This window comes from Sorex fumeus, unplaced genomic scaffold (genome assembly GCF_029834395.1).
Source record: "Sorex fumeus unplaced genomic scaffold, SorFum_2.1 ptg000122l, whole genome shotgun sequence".
In the NCBI taxonomy this organism is placed as follows: domain Eukaryota; kingdom Metazoa; phylum Chordata; class Mammalia; order Eulipotyphla; family Soricidae; genus Sorex; species Sorex fumeus.
The window spans coordinates 32,834,600-32,849,308 of record NW_026606179.1 but is presented as its reverse complement, the minus strand read 5'-3'; the positions used below and the strand labels follow the sequence as shown (position 1 = coordinate 32,849,308).

Here is a 14,709-nt window from a genome sequence, read left to right as displayed (position 1 = left end):
CCCTGAGCATCGCCAGGTGTGGCCCCCAAACCATAAATAAACAGCAAAGACATGTAAATAAAAAAGAAAAGTCATGCACAAAATCATCTCCACTCTGTCATCCTAGAGCAAGAGTGCCTGCCAGTCAGACCCACTGACCCCATCGTTGGGTACTCAGCCCAGGGGGGTTGAGACCTGGGGGCCACATCAGTAGGCAAACTGCCCCTGTCCACATGGCTGGAGTCTCCCCCAGACCCTGACCTTCTCGTTGCTGCATCCCGTAGGGTCCCCTGAGCACCGCCAGGAGTAAGCCCTGAGTGCAGAGCCAGGAACAACCCCTGAGCATAGCTGGATGTGGCCCAAAAAGCAAATAAAATTTAAAAAAAATCACTTGTATCACTTGTCACCCCATTGCTCATTGATTTGTTCAAGCGGGCGCCAGCAATGCCTCCATTTGTCTCTGTCGCGTGCTAGTGTAGCCCAATGGCATCTGCTCGCTCCAGGAACATGAAGTGAGGCCCGTTACTGTTGCTGTTTTTGGCATATCGAATACGCCACAGGGAGCTTGCCAGGCTCTGCTGTGGGGGCAGGATACTCTCGGTACCTTGCCAGGCTCTCCAAGAGGGATGGAAGAATCGAACCCGGGTCGGCCAGGAGCAAGGCAAACACCCTACCCGCTGTGCTATCACTCTGCCAAGAAACAACTAACTAAATAAATAAATAAAATAAAAAAAAAGACCATTCTGGGCTCATGCTCTGCATGCAGCACGCCCAGTTTCACTCCTCAGACCTACATCTTCTGAGCATGTAGGAGTAAGCCCGAGGACCAGAGCTGGGGGCAGCCCCCCAGCTCCAGAAATGAATCCCGAGGACATCCAGGAAGTGAGGAGCAGAGCAAAAACATGGGACATTCCTAAGGGATGATGTTGTCTGACACTGAAACTCAAGGCATGCACTGGCCAAGGAACAGAGCAAGGCGGAGACGGACCCTGGACTCCGGGACCCCAACCGCAAGCTCCCGCCTCAGTACCCGGCTGACGCCGCCCCGGGTCACCACCAGCAGCACTCACTAAAGCGCCTTGCAGACACCGAGACACGGCAGCAGCTGCTCCACGCCGATGTCGCCCACCGAGTTGTGGTCCAGCTGCAAGGCCACGGGTTGCCGGAGGTGTCGCAGCACGAAGGCCAGGGCTGCGCACTCGGCGGGGCCCACGCCGCAGAAGGTCAGCTTGAGGTGCCCGACGTCCAGCCCCCGCACGGCCTCCCGCGCCAGCCGCTCCTCCTGCATCTCGTACAGGCTCCGGATGAGCCAGACGAAGTCGGGCATGGCGTGCATGCTCTTGGCCTCGCCGGGCACCGCCGCAGGGATGCCGCGGAAGTGCTGGCGGAGGCTGCGGGCCAGACAGCGGCGGGCACAGGCCTGGCGCTGCAGCAGCACCTTCCCCGAGGCCTGGTCATCGTTGGCCGCGGCCAGCAGGTCCCGGTGTTCCTGGGACAACAGCCCCGCCAGGAAGGCGGCCGTCATCTGCAGGTTGTGAGGCTCCGCCTCCTGCAAGAGCGCCGCCACGTGGCCCTCTCTGGCCCCTGAGCCCGGCAGGCACAGCATGGGCAGCAGCCGGCCCCAGAGCCGGCCCCCAGGCCTGCCACATTTGAAGAGGTGCCTGAGCGAAGACGGCGGCACGTCGGTGCCCAGCACGAGGTAGAAGGCGGCAAAAAAGCACTGGAAGGTGATGTGCAGAAATTCCAGGGGCGTCCCACCGCTGGGCCCTGCCCTTTGGGCCCGCACCAGGAAGCCCAGAGTCATATCCTGCGCCTCCACGCTGGCCTCCCGGAGCTGCTTGTCTGTGAACACGTAACAGCAGGTGCCCAGGCCCCAGAGGGCCAGGCGGCCAAGGTGCAGAAGGGTGGGGAGCCAGTCTTGCAGCGGGCAGGGCCCCGGGCCGGGGGTGGCGGTGGTGGCTGACGGGGAGGCATGAAGCAGGAAATGCTGCAAGATCAGCAGGTACATATCCGTGGTGGTCTTCAGGGCACCCCCGCCTCGCAGCAACAGCTCCTGGTGGCATTTGGACACCATCCATGAGAAGACGGGGAGGTGGCACAAGCCGTGAAGTGTTGGGGTAGCTTGGAGAAGGCTGATGAGGCGGTCGGCCACGCCAGGCTCGCGGTGACGCTTCCTCAGGTACAGGGCAATGGCCTCCTCCGAGAAGCCCTTCAGGCTGAGCTCTGCCCGCACGTACTTCCGAAGCAAGGCCGACACGGCGTCCGGGCGGCTGGTCAGCACCTTGCGGGCGTTCTTCAGAAGGTTGCCCTGCAGGAGATTGAAGAGCAGGTTCTGGACAGACGTGGGGTCGGTGGGAGAGCAGTGTCGCTCACAGTCCGAGAACCGGAACCGGAACTCATCAAAGCCGTCGAAGGTGAGGAGGAGGCGGTCGGGGTGGTCGAGGAGAAACTGGAAGACGTCCGGCTGGCCCACGTCGGGCCAGCAACAGTGCTCGAAGAGCAGCGTCTGCACGGACAGCGGCTTGGCCACGCGCTGCAGCTGCCGGCAGCTGAACGGGAAGACGAAGAGGAACTCCTGGAAATCGCGGCCTGCGGCCCACAGCAGAAGGAGCCGCTGCAGGAGTGTGCTCTTGCCACTGCCCGCCTCGCCCACCACCAGCACGGTGTCCGCGTCGGGATTGAGGTGGCCACGGGCACTGAACAAGTCCTCCAGGCCCAGGATGGACGGACTCTCCTGCCGGGGTCCAGCCAGGCCTGGCTCCGTGCGGATCTCCAGAGCAGTCTCTGTGTATATTTCCTCCAAGCAGAGGTTTTCCGTCCCATCATAGGTGCTCAGGAAGCGGGACTGTGCGGAGATGGTGGTCCTGAGTTTGGACATGTACTTCTTACACGCAGCATCTGGAAGGCAGAAAATGCAGGTGAGGAGGCTCTGCAGGGGGCAGACAGTGGGCGGCGGGCAGAACGTGGGCTCACAAAGGGGAGACAGAGGCAGCAGTCAACACTGCCTCTCAAGAGGGACAAATATTTTTGAGAGAGGAGCACACCCAGTGGTGTTCAGGACTCATTCCTGGCTCTGTGCTCAGGGATCCCTCCTGAGGGCCTCGGGAGACCATCCGGGGTGCTGAGGATCAAACCTGGGTCTGCCGTGTACAAGGCAAGCACCCTGCCTACTGTACTATCGCTCAGGCCCCACAAGTCATGAATCGAGGAGGTGCCTCGTTTGTATCTCTCCTATCATGTGACCTCCCTAAGGCTCATTTTCCTTCCCCTAACTTCGAACATTTGTACACGGGTGAATTGAAGTCCCCCAGGTCAAGTCCCACGCAGGGGACTGGGCTGGAGGGATTAAATTTACAGCATGAGAATCAAGATTACCCTAGTTAGCTGGGTGGGCCTGGGGCCACATGGCTTCAGGTCTAACACTTAGGTGAGATTTCAATCAAGCTCCACTTTCTCACTCTCCTCCTGCTCTTCTCTTGGTTGCAGTGTGTCCACTGGGCTGCAGCTTGTTCTCTGCCATCCCAGCGCCAATGCAATCAAACTGCTGCTGGGGTCAGAGTGATAAGATAGGACAGAGGGCAGGGTGCTTGCCTTGCACTCAGCCAGCCTGGGGTTCAGTCCCCAGTACCAGCACCTATGTGGTCCCCAGAGCTATGCCAGGAGTGATGCGTGAGCACAGAGCCAGGTGTGGTTAAAAAAAAAAAATCCCAAAAACCCACAGAACTGCTGCTTCCTGAGTTCCCCTTTTCAGGAAAACAGGAAGTGGTCACCCCAGCCCTAAGACAGTGGGGCTTCAGAGGCGACTTCAGTCTGTTGCAACCTCAGGGACCCCAACCAAATGCAGCCTACTTGTTCTCAATCGAAAGGTTTGTACGTAATTTTAATACAGCCTTTTTAACACTCCGAAGCTGAGGTTACAGTAACAACAAGGAGGTGCCTCGTTTGTATCTCCTCTGCTATCCCCAGAGCGATTATCACTTTTAATGGTCTCTGGATATACCAGGGCACTGAACAGAAAACCCCACAAAATGCTCACTCTAGTACTCTGACTTCCACGGGGCTTTCCAGTCTCATATCATCTCCACAATGATGCCAAATTCTTCAGAAAAAAACAAAGTATTGATCGGGGCTGACGTGGTAGTACAGTGGGCAGTGTGCTTGCTTGCCTTGAACACAGACAACCCAGGTTCGATTCCCCAGCACCCTTATGGTCCTTCAAGCAGCACCAGGGATCATCCTCCAAGAATGATCCCTGAATCCAGAGGCAGGAATAAGCCCTGAGCACTGCAAACAAACAAACAAACAACAACAAAACAACCGAAACATGTATTGATCATTTTAAAAGCAGACACAGTGTTTATGTCATCTTTACAGTTGGCAACCTGGTGATTATTCCCGGGTCGTGGTGTTTAAATGTGTAGTTACCAGTTATGCCTGATGACATCAACACCCAGCAGCCCTGTTGTCTGTATGGGGCAATCCCTATGGTGCCCTAATTTTTTAATTGTGTACTCAAGTGAGATGGGTCACACTCAGGTGACACGATGCCTACTTGAGAGGGATGGTGCACAACTGGGAGAGGTGGTGGGTATCTGGCTGGGATACCTGGGAGAGATGGTGGATATCTGGATGAGATAGTGCATATCTGGAAGAGAAAGTGCATTCCTGGGAGAGATAGCGCATGCCTGGGTAAGATGGTGAATATCTGGGTAAGATGGTGAATATCTGGGTGAGATGGTGCATGCCTGGATGAGATGGCGGGTACCTGGGAGAGATGGTGCATGTTTGGGGGAGATGGTGGGTACTGGGGAGAGATGGTGCATACCTGAGTAAGACAGTGGATACCTGGGTGAGGTGGTGCACACCTGGGAGAAATAGTGGATACCTAGGAGAGATGGTGCACACCTGGGTAAGATGGTGGATACCTAAGAGAGATAGTACACAAATGGATAAGATGGTGGATACCTTGGAGAGATGGTGCCCACCTGGGAGACATGGTATACACCTGGATTAGATGGTGGGTACCTGGGAAAGATGGTGTACATCTGGGTAAGATAGTGGGTACGGGGGAAAGATGGTGCACACCTGGGTGAGATGGTGGGTACAGGGGAAAGATGGTGCACACCTGAGTGAGATGGTGGGTACCTGGGAAAGATGGTGCACACCTGAGTGATATGGTGCATACCTGGGAGAGATGGTGTATGCCTGGGTAAGATAGTGGATACCTGGGAGAGATGGTGCATGTCTAGGAGAGAGGGTGAGTACCTGGGAGTGATGGTGCAAGCCTGGGTGAGATGGTGAATGTCTGGGAGAGATAGTGCACACCTGGATGAGATGGTGCATGTCTGGGAGAGATGGTACACACCTGGGAGAGATGGTGCACACCTGGGTAAGATGGTGGATACCTGAGTGAGATGGTGCACATCTGGGAGAGAAGGTGTATGCCTGGGTGAAATGGTGAATAGCCAGGTAAGATGGTAGATAACTGGGAGAGATGGTGCACACCTGGGTAATATGGTGGGTACCTAGATGAGAAGATGCACACCCAGGAGAGATGATGAACACTTGGGTGAGATTATGTGCACTTGCAAGAGATAGTGCATATCATGGTGAGATAGTGCACACTTGGGTAATATGATGTACCCCTGGGAGAGATATTGTATATCTGGGTTAGATGCTGTATATCCAGGTGGGTGGTGCGGTGCACACCTGGTGCCAAAAATAGGCTTCCATTCAATACCCCCAGGCATCTTGCTGCCTATAGAGAAGAGCTCAGGATGATAAATCCATCTGCCAGCACCACACACAGTTCAGGTGACCTCTGGGCTGGGGATTTTATCCTGCAGTAATTGGGAACTAAACCCTCAGATTTGCATCATCTGTACAATTGACAATCTGTTCTCCCAAGAAAAAATAATATGTGTACAAATCATCTATATCCAGGCCCATCTTCCTTCACCTCTTCACTCAACTTCCCTGCTCCAGTTTTTGCATCTGAAAAGTGGAGGAAACACCACTGGCTTACCAGACTTGTCACAACAACAGTGTAAAGAAAGTACCAGGCAGGAAGCCCGGCATGTTCACATTAGATTATCCTAGACGTTCCCATCAGGTTAGTGATGGTGTGAAATGAGAGACACACACATTATCTAATTCAACTTGGGTCTCAGATTTCTGATAGGAAACAGCTAAATCACAGAAATCAAGAGATACAGCCCCATCTCAGAAAATGAATTCGTATTTTTTGGGCTATGGATAATGAGACTGTTAAAACAAACAGCAGCAGCAGCAACAACAACAACAAAAACCCTGTAGTATGTCCTCAATCTGAGTTTGTTCCAGCTGTCCTCCAGTGAAGGAAATAGTAAAACTAAGAGTCAGCATTACACACATTCAGCCTTTAAATACTCCCAATAGATTAATGAGACCTTGGTGCTATTATGCTCTTTATCATTAGTCTCCACAGCCTTCCTTTCCCTTTCTGGTAAAATGAGAACACATACATGCATTCATACATACCTTCAAAAGACAGAGAGGAAAGAACTGGCAACTCCTGAATATGATGTAAAAGAAAGGTGGCCAGTCCATTTGACTTCACTGTGGCGAGGTCAAGGAGCCTTCTCGCCTATGGGGAAATAAACAGTCATTACTTCACTAGAAAGGCTGGTGGGTTTCTGTGGGTAGGTTTCTACTTATCACCACAATTTCTTTCCTTTCTTTTTTGGCTTCTTGGCTCACACCTGGTGATGGCTCAGGAGTTACTCTTGGCTCTGCATTCAGGGATTACTCCTGGTGATGCTTGGAGGACCATATGAAATGCGGGATTCAAACCCTGGCCAGTTACATGCAAGGCACATGCCTCACCCATAGTACTATTGCTCTGGCCCCATATTGCCACAATTTCATATGCATCTTGATTTCAGCAAACAAAGGACCAGGAAAACAATGAAACAAAAGGATGAGTTTAATGAAATCAATATAGTATTACATATTTGAGAAACGCACACACACACACACACACACACACATACACACACACATTTCCAAACTGGCTCCCTCTCAAAATCCACTAAAAAAGGTGAACAGCAAAAAACTTAAGCCCATAAGCCTATAAAAATAGGAAAAATTGTGGATAAGGTGCTTGCCTTGCCTGTGGCCAAACCGGGGTTCAATCCTTGGCCTGCCATATGATCCCCCAAGCACTGTCAGGTGTGTGATTCCTGAGCACAGAGCCAGGGTTAACCTCTGATCACCACCAGATGTGGCACAAAAACAAACAGACAAATGAATAATTTATTTTTAAAATATAAACAATTCTAGAAACTGGAAATCATGTAGTTGAAAAGAAGGCTATTCCATCCAAGTTTTGTGACTTGAAATATGCACTCTGCCCATGACTTCCACACTTTCATCTCCAATCTGAACCGTTCCTGGGATCAATGGACATGCATCTCCAACTACCTACTATTAATTCTACTTAAGAGATGGCAAATAGATGAGAAGTAGAAACAGATTAAATGATCAGTCCAATTATGCAGAAAAGTCAAAGAATAGTAATTTAATAGGGAGAGAGAGAGAGAGAGAGAGAGAGAGAGAGAGAGAGAGAGAGAGGAGTAGGGTACTTGCCTTACATGCTACCCCATTCAATCCCCAGAACTACATATGGTCCCCTGAGCACATGCCATGTGTTGCCCCAAAACCAAATATAAGATAGCAGTTTCATAAAGATAAGAAAATGAAAATAAAAATAAATAATAAATCAGTCTAGGGCAAGAAGATGTGAATTTCCAGATTCCAAGTGCCTTCTGTGACATAGCAGAAGAACACTCACACATACACATATAAAATTTCAGGTTGTTCAGGACCAAAAGAAAATTGACCAGCATCTGAAAATGTTATAACATGGCTTAGAAATTCATCTCAACAAAAAAAATAACTACACTGTCTGGGGGTATACAGCTCAGCAGCAGAGTACTTGCCTCGCATGGGGGAGGCCCAGTGTTCAATCCTTGGCACCATCATGACACAGAAAGGAAAAAGAAAAGGGAAAAAAAGAGTTTTCTCACAATCCTAAAGGGAAATAATGACCAATTTAAAACAAATTTATACCTGGCCAGACTATCATTCCAACATGAGCAAACTTTTAGACTGGTAAGAGACAATCCCCTACATTCATTCTAAAGGACTGATGGGAGGTGATAATTTTCCCAAATGAAGCAAACCATAAAAAAGGAAGTCTTCAAGATATAGAAGAGCTCTGATAGGAAGACTCCGGATGACAGGGAGAGGATCACCATCTGAGGCCAGAAGAATAGTACAGCAGATAGAGCAATTGCCTCTCACATAGCCCGTCTAGTTTTGATCCCTGGTACCCCATATAGTCCTTCATGCCCCACCGAGAATGATCCCTGAGTACAGAGCCAGGAATAAGCCATGAGCACTGTCAGTGCCTCTCCAAATAAAATAAAATAAAAGGGCCCCCAGTTCTGAAAAAGAAGTCCAAGACTCAGGCGTGATAGGGCTGTTATCTCCAAGATGTCTAGGCATGCCTAGCCCTAAACTTTATCTAATGTGGCTTTTCTTCACCACAGTTTTATCATTCTTCCTCTCCACCCCTGTGGCTGGGGTCAGCTAAGGATCATTCATCTCAACCACACAGTATTTAGTTTTGCTCTGTTCCTGGGGCCTGGCTTTGGAAAGCTAAGAAGTGAACCTCCAAAGCAGTCCCTTCTTCTGACCAACGATTTTCTAACCAGACATCCAGGTCCTGATTAACATCTGCCTAACAGACCTTCAATAAGTCTTGCATTTTCAGAAACCAATCGTGACTGTGGCCCCTGACTTCCCAAACAAGGAAAATACAAACCACGGTCCAAGACCTTGTTGCGATTCAGGCTTCCCTGCCCTGGGGTCTTCCCCTAAGAAGAAATGAACAGAGAGCGAAGCCGCCATGCTGAACCAGTCTGCTAGGACTGATCTCTAGGCCCACGTTACTAGAACCTTCTTGGGATGGTGCGAGCCAAGTTCTTGTCCTGTTGGAGGGCCCGGCATCCCACCCACCCACATCCGCTTCCATTCACATTTAAACAGCTGGGTCCCAAAACCCAACTCAGAGAGAAGCCCCAGCTGCTCTGACACACCATGTTGCTGAATCATCCTAGTGATTGAGCTGCAGGAGCACAGGGCCACATACACAACCACACGACAGTTCCAAAGTTGGCACAGACATTAAGGAACACAAAAATTTAGATGGGAAAGTTGTGTAGAAGCCCACTTAGCTCAACTAGCAAAAACAACAGCACAGAAGGTTCAACCAGCTCCTAACAGCTCAGCAAATCCTCAGACAATAACTTTAGTAATCTCATTATGAGCTATGTTGTAACAAGCAATATAAAATAAATTATTTTGTGCCTGCTAAGGAGGGGGAGGAGTGACTGGGTAACTTGAGACATTGGTGGAGAGAAAGAATGTCACGCTGGTGATTGGTGTTGGAATACTGAATACCTGAAATGTCACTGTCACTGTCACTGTCCTCCCGTTGTTCACCGATTTTCTCGAGCAGGCCCAGTAACATCTCCATTGTGAGACTTGGTTGTTACTGTGTTTGGCATATCGGATATGTCACGGGTAGCTTGCCAGGCTTTGCCGTGAGGGCGAGATGCTCTCAGTAGCCTGCCGGGCTCTCCGAGAGGGGCAGAGGAATCAAACTCGGGTTGGCTATGTTGGCTGCATGCAAGGCAAATGCCCTACCCACTGTGCTATCACTCCAGCACCTGGAATGACTGTTTAAATAAAGTTTCAAACAGGGGAAGGGTGGGAGGGGAATGGGAAGAAAGCATTCACAGATAGCTTCCTGACATAAGTAGGTTCATGCCTTCTACTCAGTCTTTCAAAATAAAACAACACAGTATTTAGGGAATTACTGGATAAGGTGCTAAAACTGAAAAGAAATGCAAAGAAGCAATTAGTACAAAAGTCAGTCTTCATTCCCACCAGTAACTGTAATTGAGAAAGAGAGCAGAAACATTCTATATCTTCATCTGGGAGATGAGCACATGTTTATGCTATAGCATCTAAAACTATTTTTTTTCTATAGGTATCCTCCCAAGTTTAATATTGTAAAGGAGTAAAGAACTTTGACTCAGAACCCTGGCCCTATCAATTTTAGCAGTTTCACGAGCCAGACTGACAACTGGTACTTGAGCTGGAGCTCCATCTCAACTTCGTTAAAGGCTATTATGGCCAATGAAGCAAGTTTACCTTATGAAGCCCTGACATTTTATGGCTTAGCTGAAGAACCTGAGCTTCCGTGACAAACAGGCCCGCATTCAAATTCTAACTGGGCCACCTTCCAGAGGCATGCCTATGCGGTATCTTCTTGAGAAGCATGTAGTTGCCCAATAATCTTGGAAGGCAGTAGAATGGGTCAGATGAGATGATATGCCAAAAGGGAGAGACCCAGAACCGAACACCCCACAGGCACTTGGTAAATGGTGGGGCGTTTGCCTTGTACACAGCCAGCCTGGCTGAGCCAAGTTCGATTCCTCCGCCCCTCTTGGAGAGCCTGGCAAGCTACCGAGAGTATCTAGCCCGCATGACAAAACCTGGCACCCGTGACGTATTCCATATGCCAAACACAGTAACAACAAGTCTCACAATGGAGATGTTATTGGGCCCACTTGAGCAAATCGATGAAGAATGGGAGGACAGTGATACAGAGATTTCAAACTCACATTTCATTTTATTTTACAGCATCTTTCAGCCCCTTAACTTGAAATTCATGGCAAGATTTCTCTCTATTTATTTTTTTGCTTTTTGGGTCACACCTGGCGATGCACAGGGATTACTCCTGGCTCATGCACTCAGGAATTACTTCTGGTGGTGCTTTGGGGACCACATGGGATGTTGGGAATCGAACCTGGGTTGGCTGCGTGCAAGGCAAATGCCCTACCCGCTGTGCTATCGCTCCAGCCCCTCATGGCAACATCTCTTAGTAGGAAATTATAACATCAGTCTATGAGTGCATACAAAACAATCCTAGACTGGAGAGATACGTTGCTGGGGAGAGGGGCATTCAGTGCCAGGAATCAAACTTGAGGCCTCATGCATGCAATGTATGCGCTCCAGTCCTTTGACCATCTCTCCAACCCCCATGGTATGCCTTTTATTTCACTAATTGGAAGGGACCACACCATGTCGCTTTGCAAACATTCATCTTGAACCAGTTTATTTCATGTCATGACTGAAGCTTACCTAGACTCAAGTGGTCATCAATTATTATTTTTCAAATAAACAAAATATTAAAGTTAGTTTCCCATTCTAATCCATTCCAACACTGCAGGACAATTCCAATTCATTCATTCACAAAGTCATATACTTCACAAAAAGTATTTATTTAGTCCCTGTTATTTGCAAAGAACTCTTGAGCAAAATAAACTTGAAGACAGAGTACTGCCAAGTACTAGGTAGCACTGTAGCACTGTCCTCCCGTTGTTCATCGATTTGTTTGAGCGGGCACCAGTAACATCTCCATTGTGAGACTTGTTGTTACTGTGTTTGGCATATTGAATATGCCACGGGGAGCTTGCCAGGCTCTGTCATTAGAACGGGATACTCTCGATAGCTTGCCAGGCTCTCCGAGAGGGGCAGAGGAACTGAACTCGGGTCGGCTGTGTGCAAAGCAAATTTCTACCCGCTGTGCTATCACCAAGCACTAGGTAGCTAAATAAATTCTGGGTAAGTTGATGAACAAATGAATAATAAATGAATGAACGCAACATTAGGCTACTTATTCTCAACTATGAGCTCAAAGTACTTTCTGGGTCTCAATTTCTCAATCTGTAAAATGGGATGCCTATTACTAGCTGTATCACAGGAATCCTGAGCATGACTTTGCAGAGAAATAAAACAATGAGTTTCAAAACAACCCAAAGCTTCTGTCTTCATGGTCTCTCTGTCAAATCGTTGCATTTTTTTAAAGGCATTTACATCCCAAATCCAAATGGCTATGATTTAATGCTATGTCACCAAAAATTCAACATGGGCATTTAAACAAAATTAACACCTAGTGTGCTGGATTATTATTAAGTACAATCATTTGTTTTTATTGAGCTTTTTCTTTAAGTCACCAGTAGGGGCTCTGAGGATGTGTCTCAGTAGTAGAGTGCCTGCCCTGCATGTGTGAGATCATGAGTTGATCCCCAGCACCCCCCCATATCACTGAGTGTGATCCCCAGCACCACAAGTGTGAAAACTGCAACCAACTGTGTAACCATCGCAAGCATCACAACCACGTGCTCTGCCTGTGGACATCAAAACAACAAAAGTAAAGGGTAAGGTTTGGGGAGGAAAAAAAAAAACAGCCACCACCAGATAACAGTGAAAGGCGCATAAGGGGCCAGAGAGTTAGTACAGCAGGTAGGGCACTTGCCTTAGAATTGCCAACCCCACACCAACCTCCAGCACCTCTGGTTCCCCAAGCTCTGCCGGCAGTAAGAGCACCATAGAATGTGGCCCCAAAACTAACCAACAAAAGTGCACAGCTATCTTTCATTTCAGACCTGATGGGAACTCGGGGTGTGGGTTACTTTGTACTAGACACTGCTACATGATGGAAATCAATGCCCTGAGTTTGCCATAGGACTTCACTGATGTCTTTTGAACAAGGAAACCAGCGCAGACGAGCTTCAGGCTGAAGCGTTTCCGCAGAGAGACTGATTTCAGTGAGCCTGAAGGCAGTGACAGAATCCAAAGCCATACCCCACCCCGACTGCATGCACACAGCCCCTTCCTCTCATCAGAAGTCAGACTCCAAAGATCCAGAGCACCTGTCACCTGCCAGGCTCCCTTGGGAGGGAGAGTACCACAGCCCAAGTCTCCCCCCAGACACTCAGAGACACGTGAGGCGAGGTGAGGATGCTCCCTTTGCCCATGGGTCCCGAAACCCTAACATGGAAGCGCCTTACCCGCTGAGATGACGTGAAGATGGGCAGCCTGATTCCATCACACTCGTACCGGCTGACAAAGCCTCGCTCCTGCGCCTGGGTCAGCACGCCCTCCACGTGGCTGTAGAGTCTCCTGATGACCGCGGGCCGGTGGCTCTGCAGGTCACAGGGCGTGTGGGGGTGCCAGCTGGCCGGGAGCTCAGGGGCCTGGTCTTGGGCCTGGGCCTTGTGCAGTGCCTCGATGAGTCGCTCACAGCCCCACGCCCCTTTCTTCCCGACTGTGTCCAGGAGGCGCCTGGCCAAATGGGAGAGGGGCTGGCCCAGGAGGCTGAGACCCTCATAGTCCTCCCAGGAGAGGACGCCCCATGCCAGCAGCCAGTCCAGGACACTCTCGAAGCCTTCCAGGGAGCCTGAGACCAGCTGCCCCACCAACTGGCCCCTCTGTGCCTGGAAAGCTTCCTGCGTGCACATATCACCGCCTGGAGGAGGGAAATCGGGGAGTTCAGCACAACACAGCTGTAGTCCAAGCCCCCCACCCCCAACCCCACCCTCATGGCACAGACACTCCTACGGAGGCTCAAAGGCGGCAAGGAACCGCCTCAAGTCCCCACAGAGTTGGAAGCAGCCAGGAATTCAATCACGCTCCCCAGCGCCCACATCCTGGCTTCATCCCTGACTTAATCCACTTTAAAAGGCTTCAACCAATATTAAAAGCAATGTCTCCTAAGGGATGCAGAATTAATTCTCTTTCCAGCAGAGTGAAAGGGCTTTTTCCATGCTGGCTGGACTCAAGTCATTGCAGCATGCATCAGTCATGGTTCAGCTTGACTTAGTGTTTGTGAGGTTCACACAACAGGCCAGGTGCCATTGTGAGAGCTTTCTCGCGTGAATCCAGTCAACTCTCCCAGCCACTCGAAAGCAGGCACAATGGTCAGCCCTGGTTACGGATGGGAAAAGTAAGGCACAGAGAGGATTAGTGCCCTCAGCAAGGATGCACAGCTAAATGAGGTACAGCTTCTGGGACAAATGCAGGCCTTCAGCTCCTCTCCAGTGGGTGCCCCAAGCCTGCGTCTGTGTAGGGACCCACCGACTACCCCAAGGGGCAGCCCCAGAACAGAGCTATTAAAGACACTGTATCCCAGCAGAGATGAAGCAAGAATCATGGTGCAAAACAAGTTGTACCTGAGTTAAGGAAGCCTTCCCCCCACCACTTCCCTCTTCCCAAGAGACCCGCCCTCACCTCGCCCCAAACCTCTGATGCCCTGACATTATTCGCTGTGGTCTGTGTCCATGGCGTGCTCTAGGCTCAGTGCTCAGGTTCGGTTCTGGGGGTTCCGAGGGAAGCGAATGCTGGGAGCTTGAGCCCTGGGAGTGGCAGGCCAGTAGCAGAGAAAACCTCTCGACGGGCGAGGTCTTTCCTGTCCTGCGATGGTCACAATGGTCACCCAGTCACGGGGTCTGGAGACAGGCTGAGGGAGGGCCCAGGAAAAGTGAAAGTGAATGCATGCGTAGGATGGAACGTAGAAGAGGAACGGCTTTCCCTAACGCAGGGCCATTCCGAAACCCTCAAAGGGACTCTCAAAGGAAGATACACCAGGAGTAGGGGACTCCTTTCCGTGTGTGTGTGTGTGTGTGTGTGTGTGTGTGTGTGTGTGTGTGTGTTGCTTCCTTCCCACCCAAGCAGAATGTCATTTATCCTGACATTTCTGAGTTTGGCACCACAGGGCAAGGTCTTGGAAGGAGGAAGAGAATAGGAATGTTCCTGAATAAAAAATTCCTCTGAGGG

The 14,709-nt window shown here is 50.2% G+C and overlaps 1 protein-coding gene across 1 annotated transcript in view; it reads right to left on the bottom strand.

Annotated features, from left to right (window-relative positions):
- NOD2 (nucleotide binding oligomerization domain containing 2) overlaps positions 1–14,269 on the bottom strand; it is a 30,439-nt gene extending 16,170 nt beyond the window's left edge. The window contains exons 1-4 of the mRNA XM_056136450.1: positions 14,164–14,269; positions 12,945–13,402; positions 6,499–6,604; positions 1,050–2,877 (exon numbers count right to left, since the gene is read on the bottom strand). Of these exons, the coding sequence (XP_055992425.1) occupies positions 1,050–2,877; positions 6,499–6,604; positions 12,945–13,394 (2,384 nt within the window). The 5' untranslated portion in view covers positions 13,395–13,402; positions 14,164–14,269. The remainder of the gene's footprint in view (positions 1–1,049; positions 2,878–6,498; positions 6,605–12,944; positions 13,403–14,163) is intronic.
- Between the last annotated feature and the right edge of the window lie 440 nt (positions 14,270–14,709).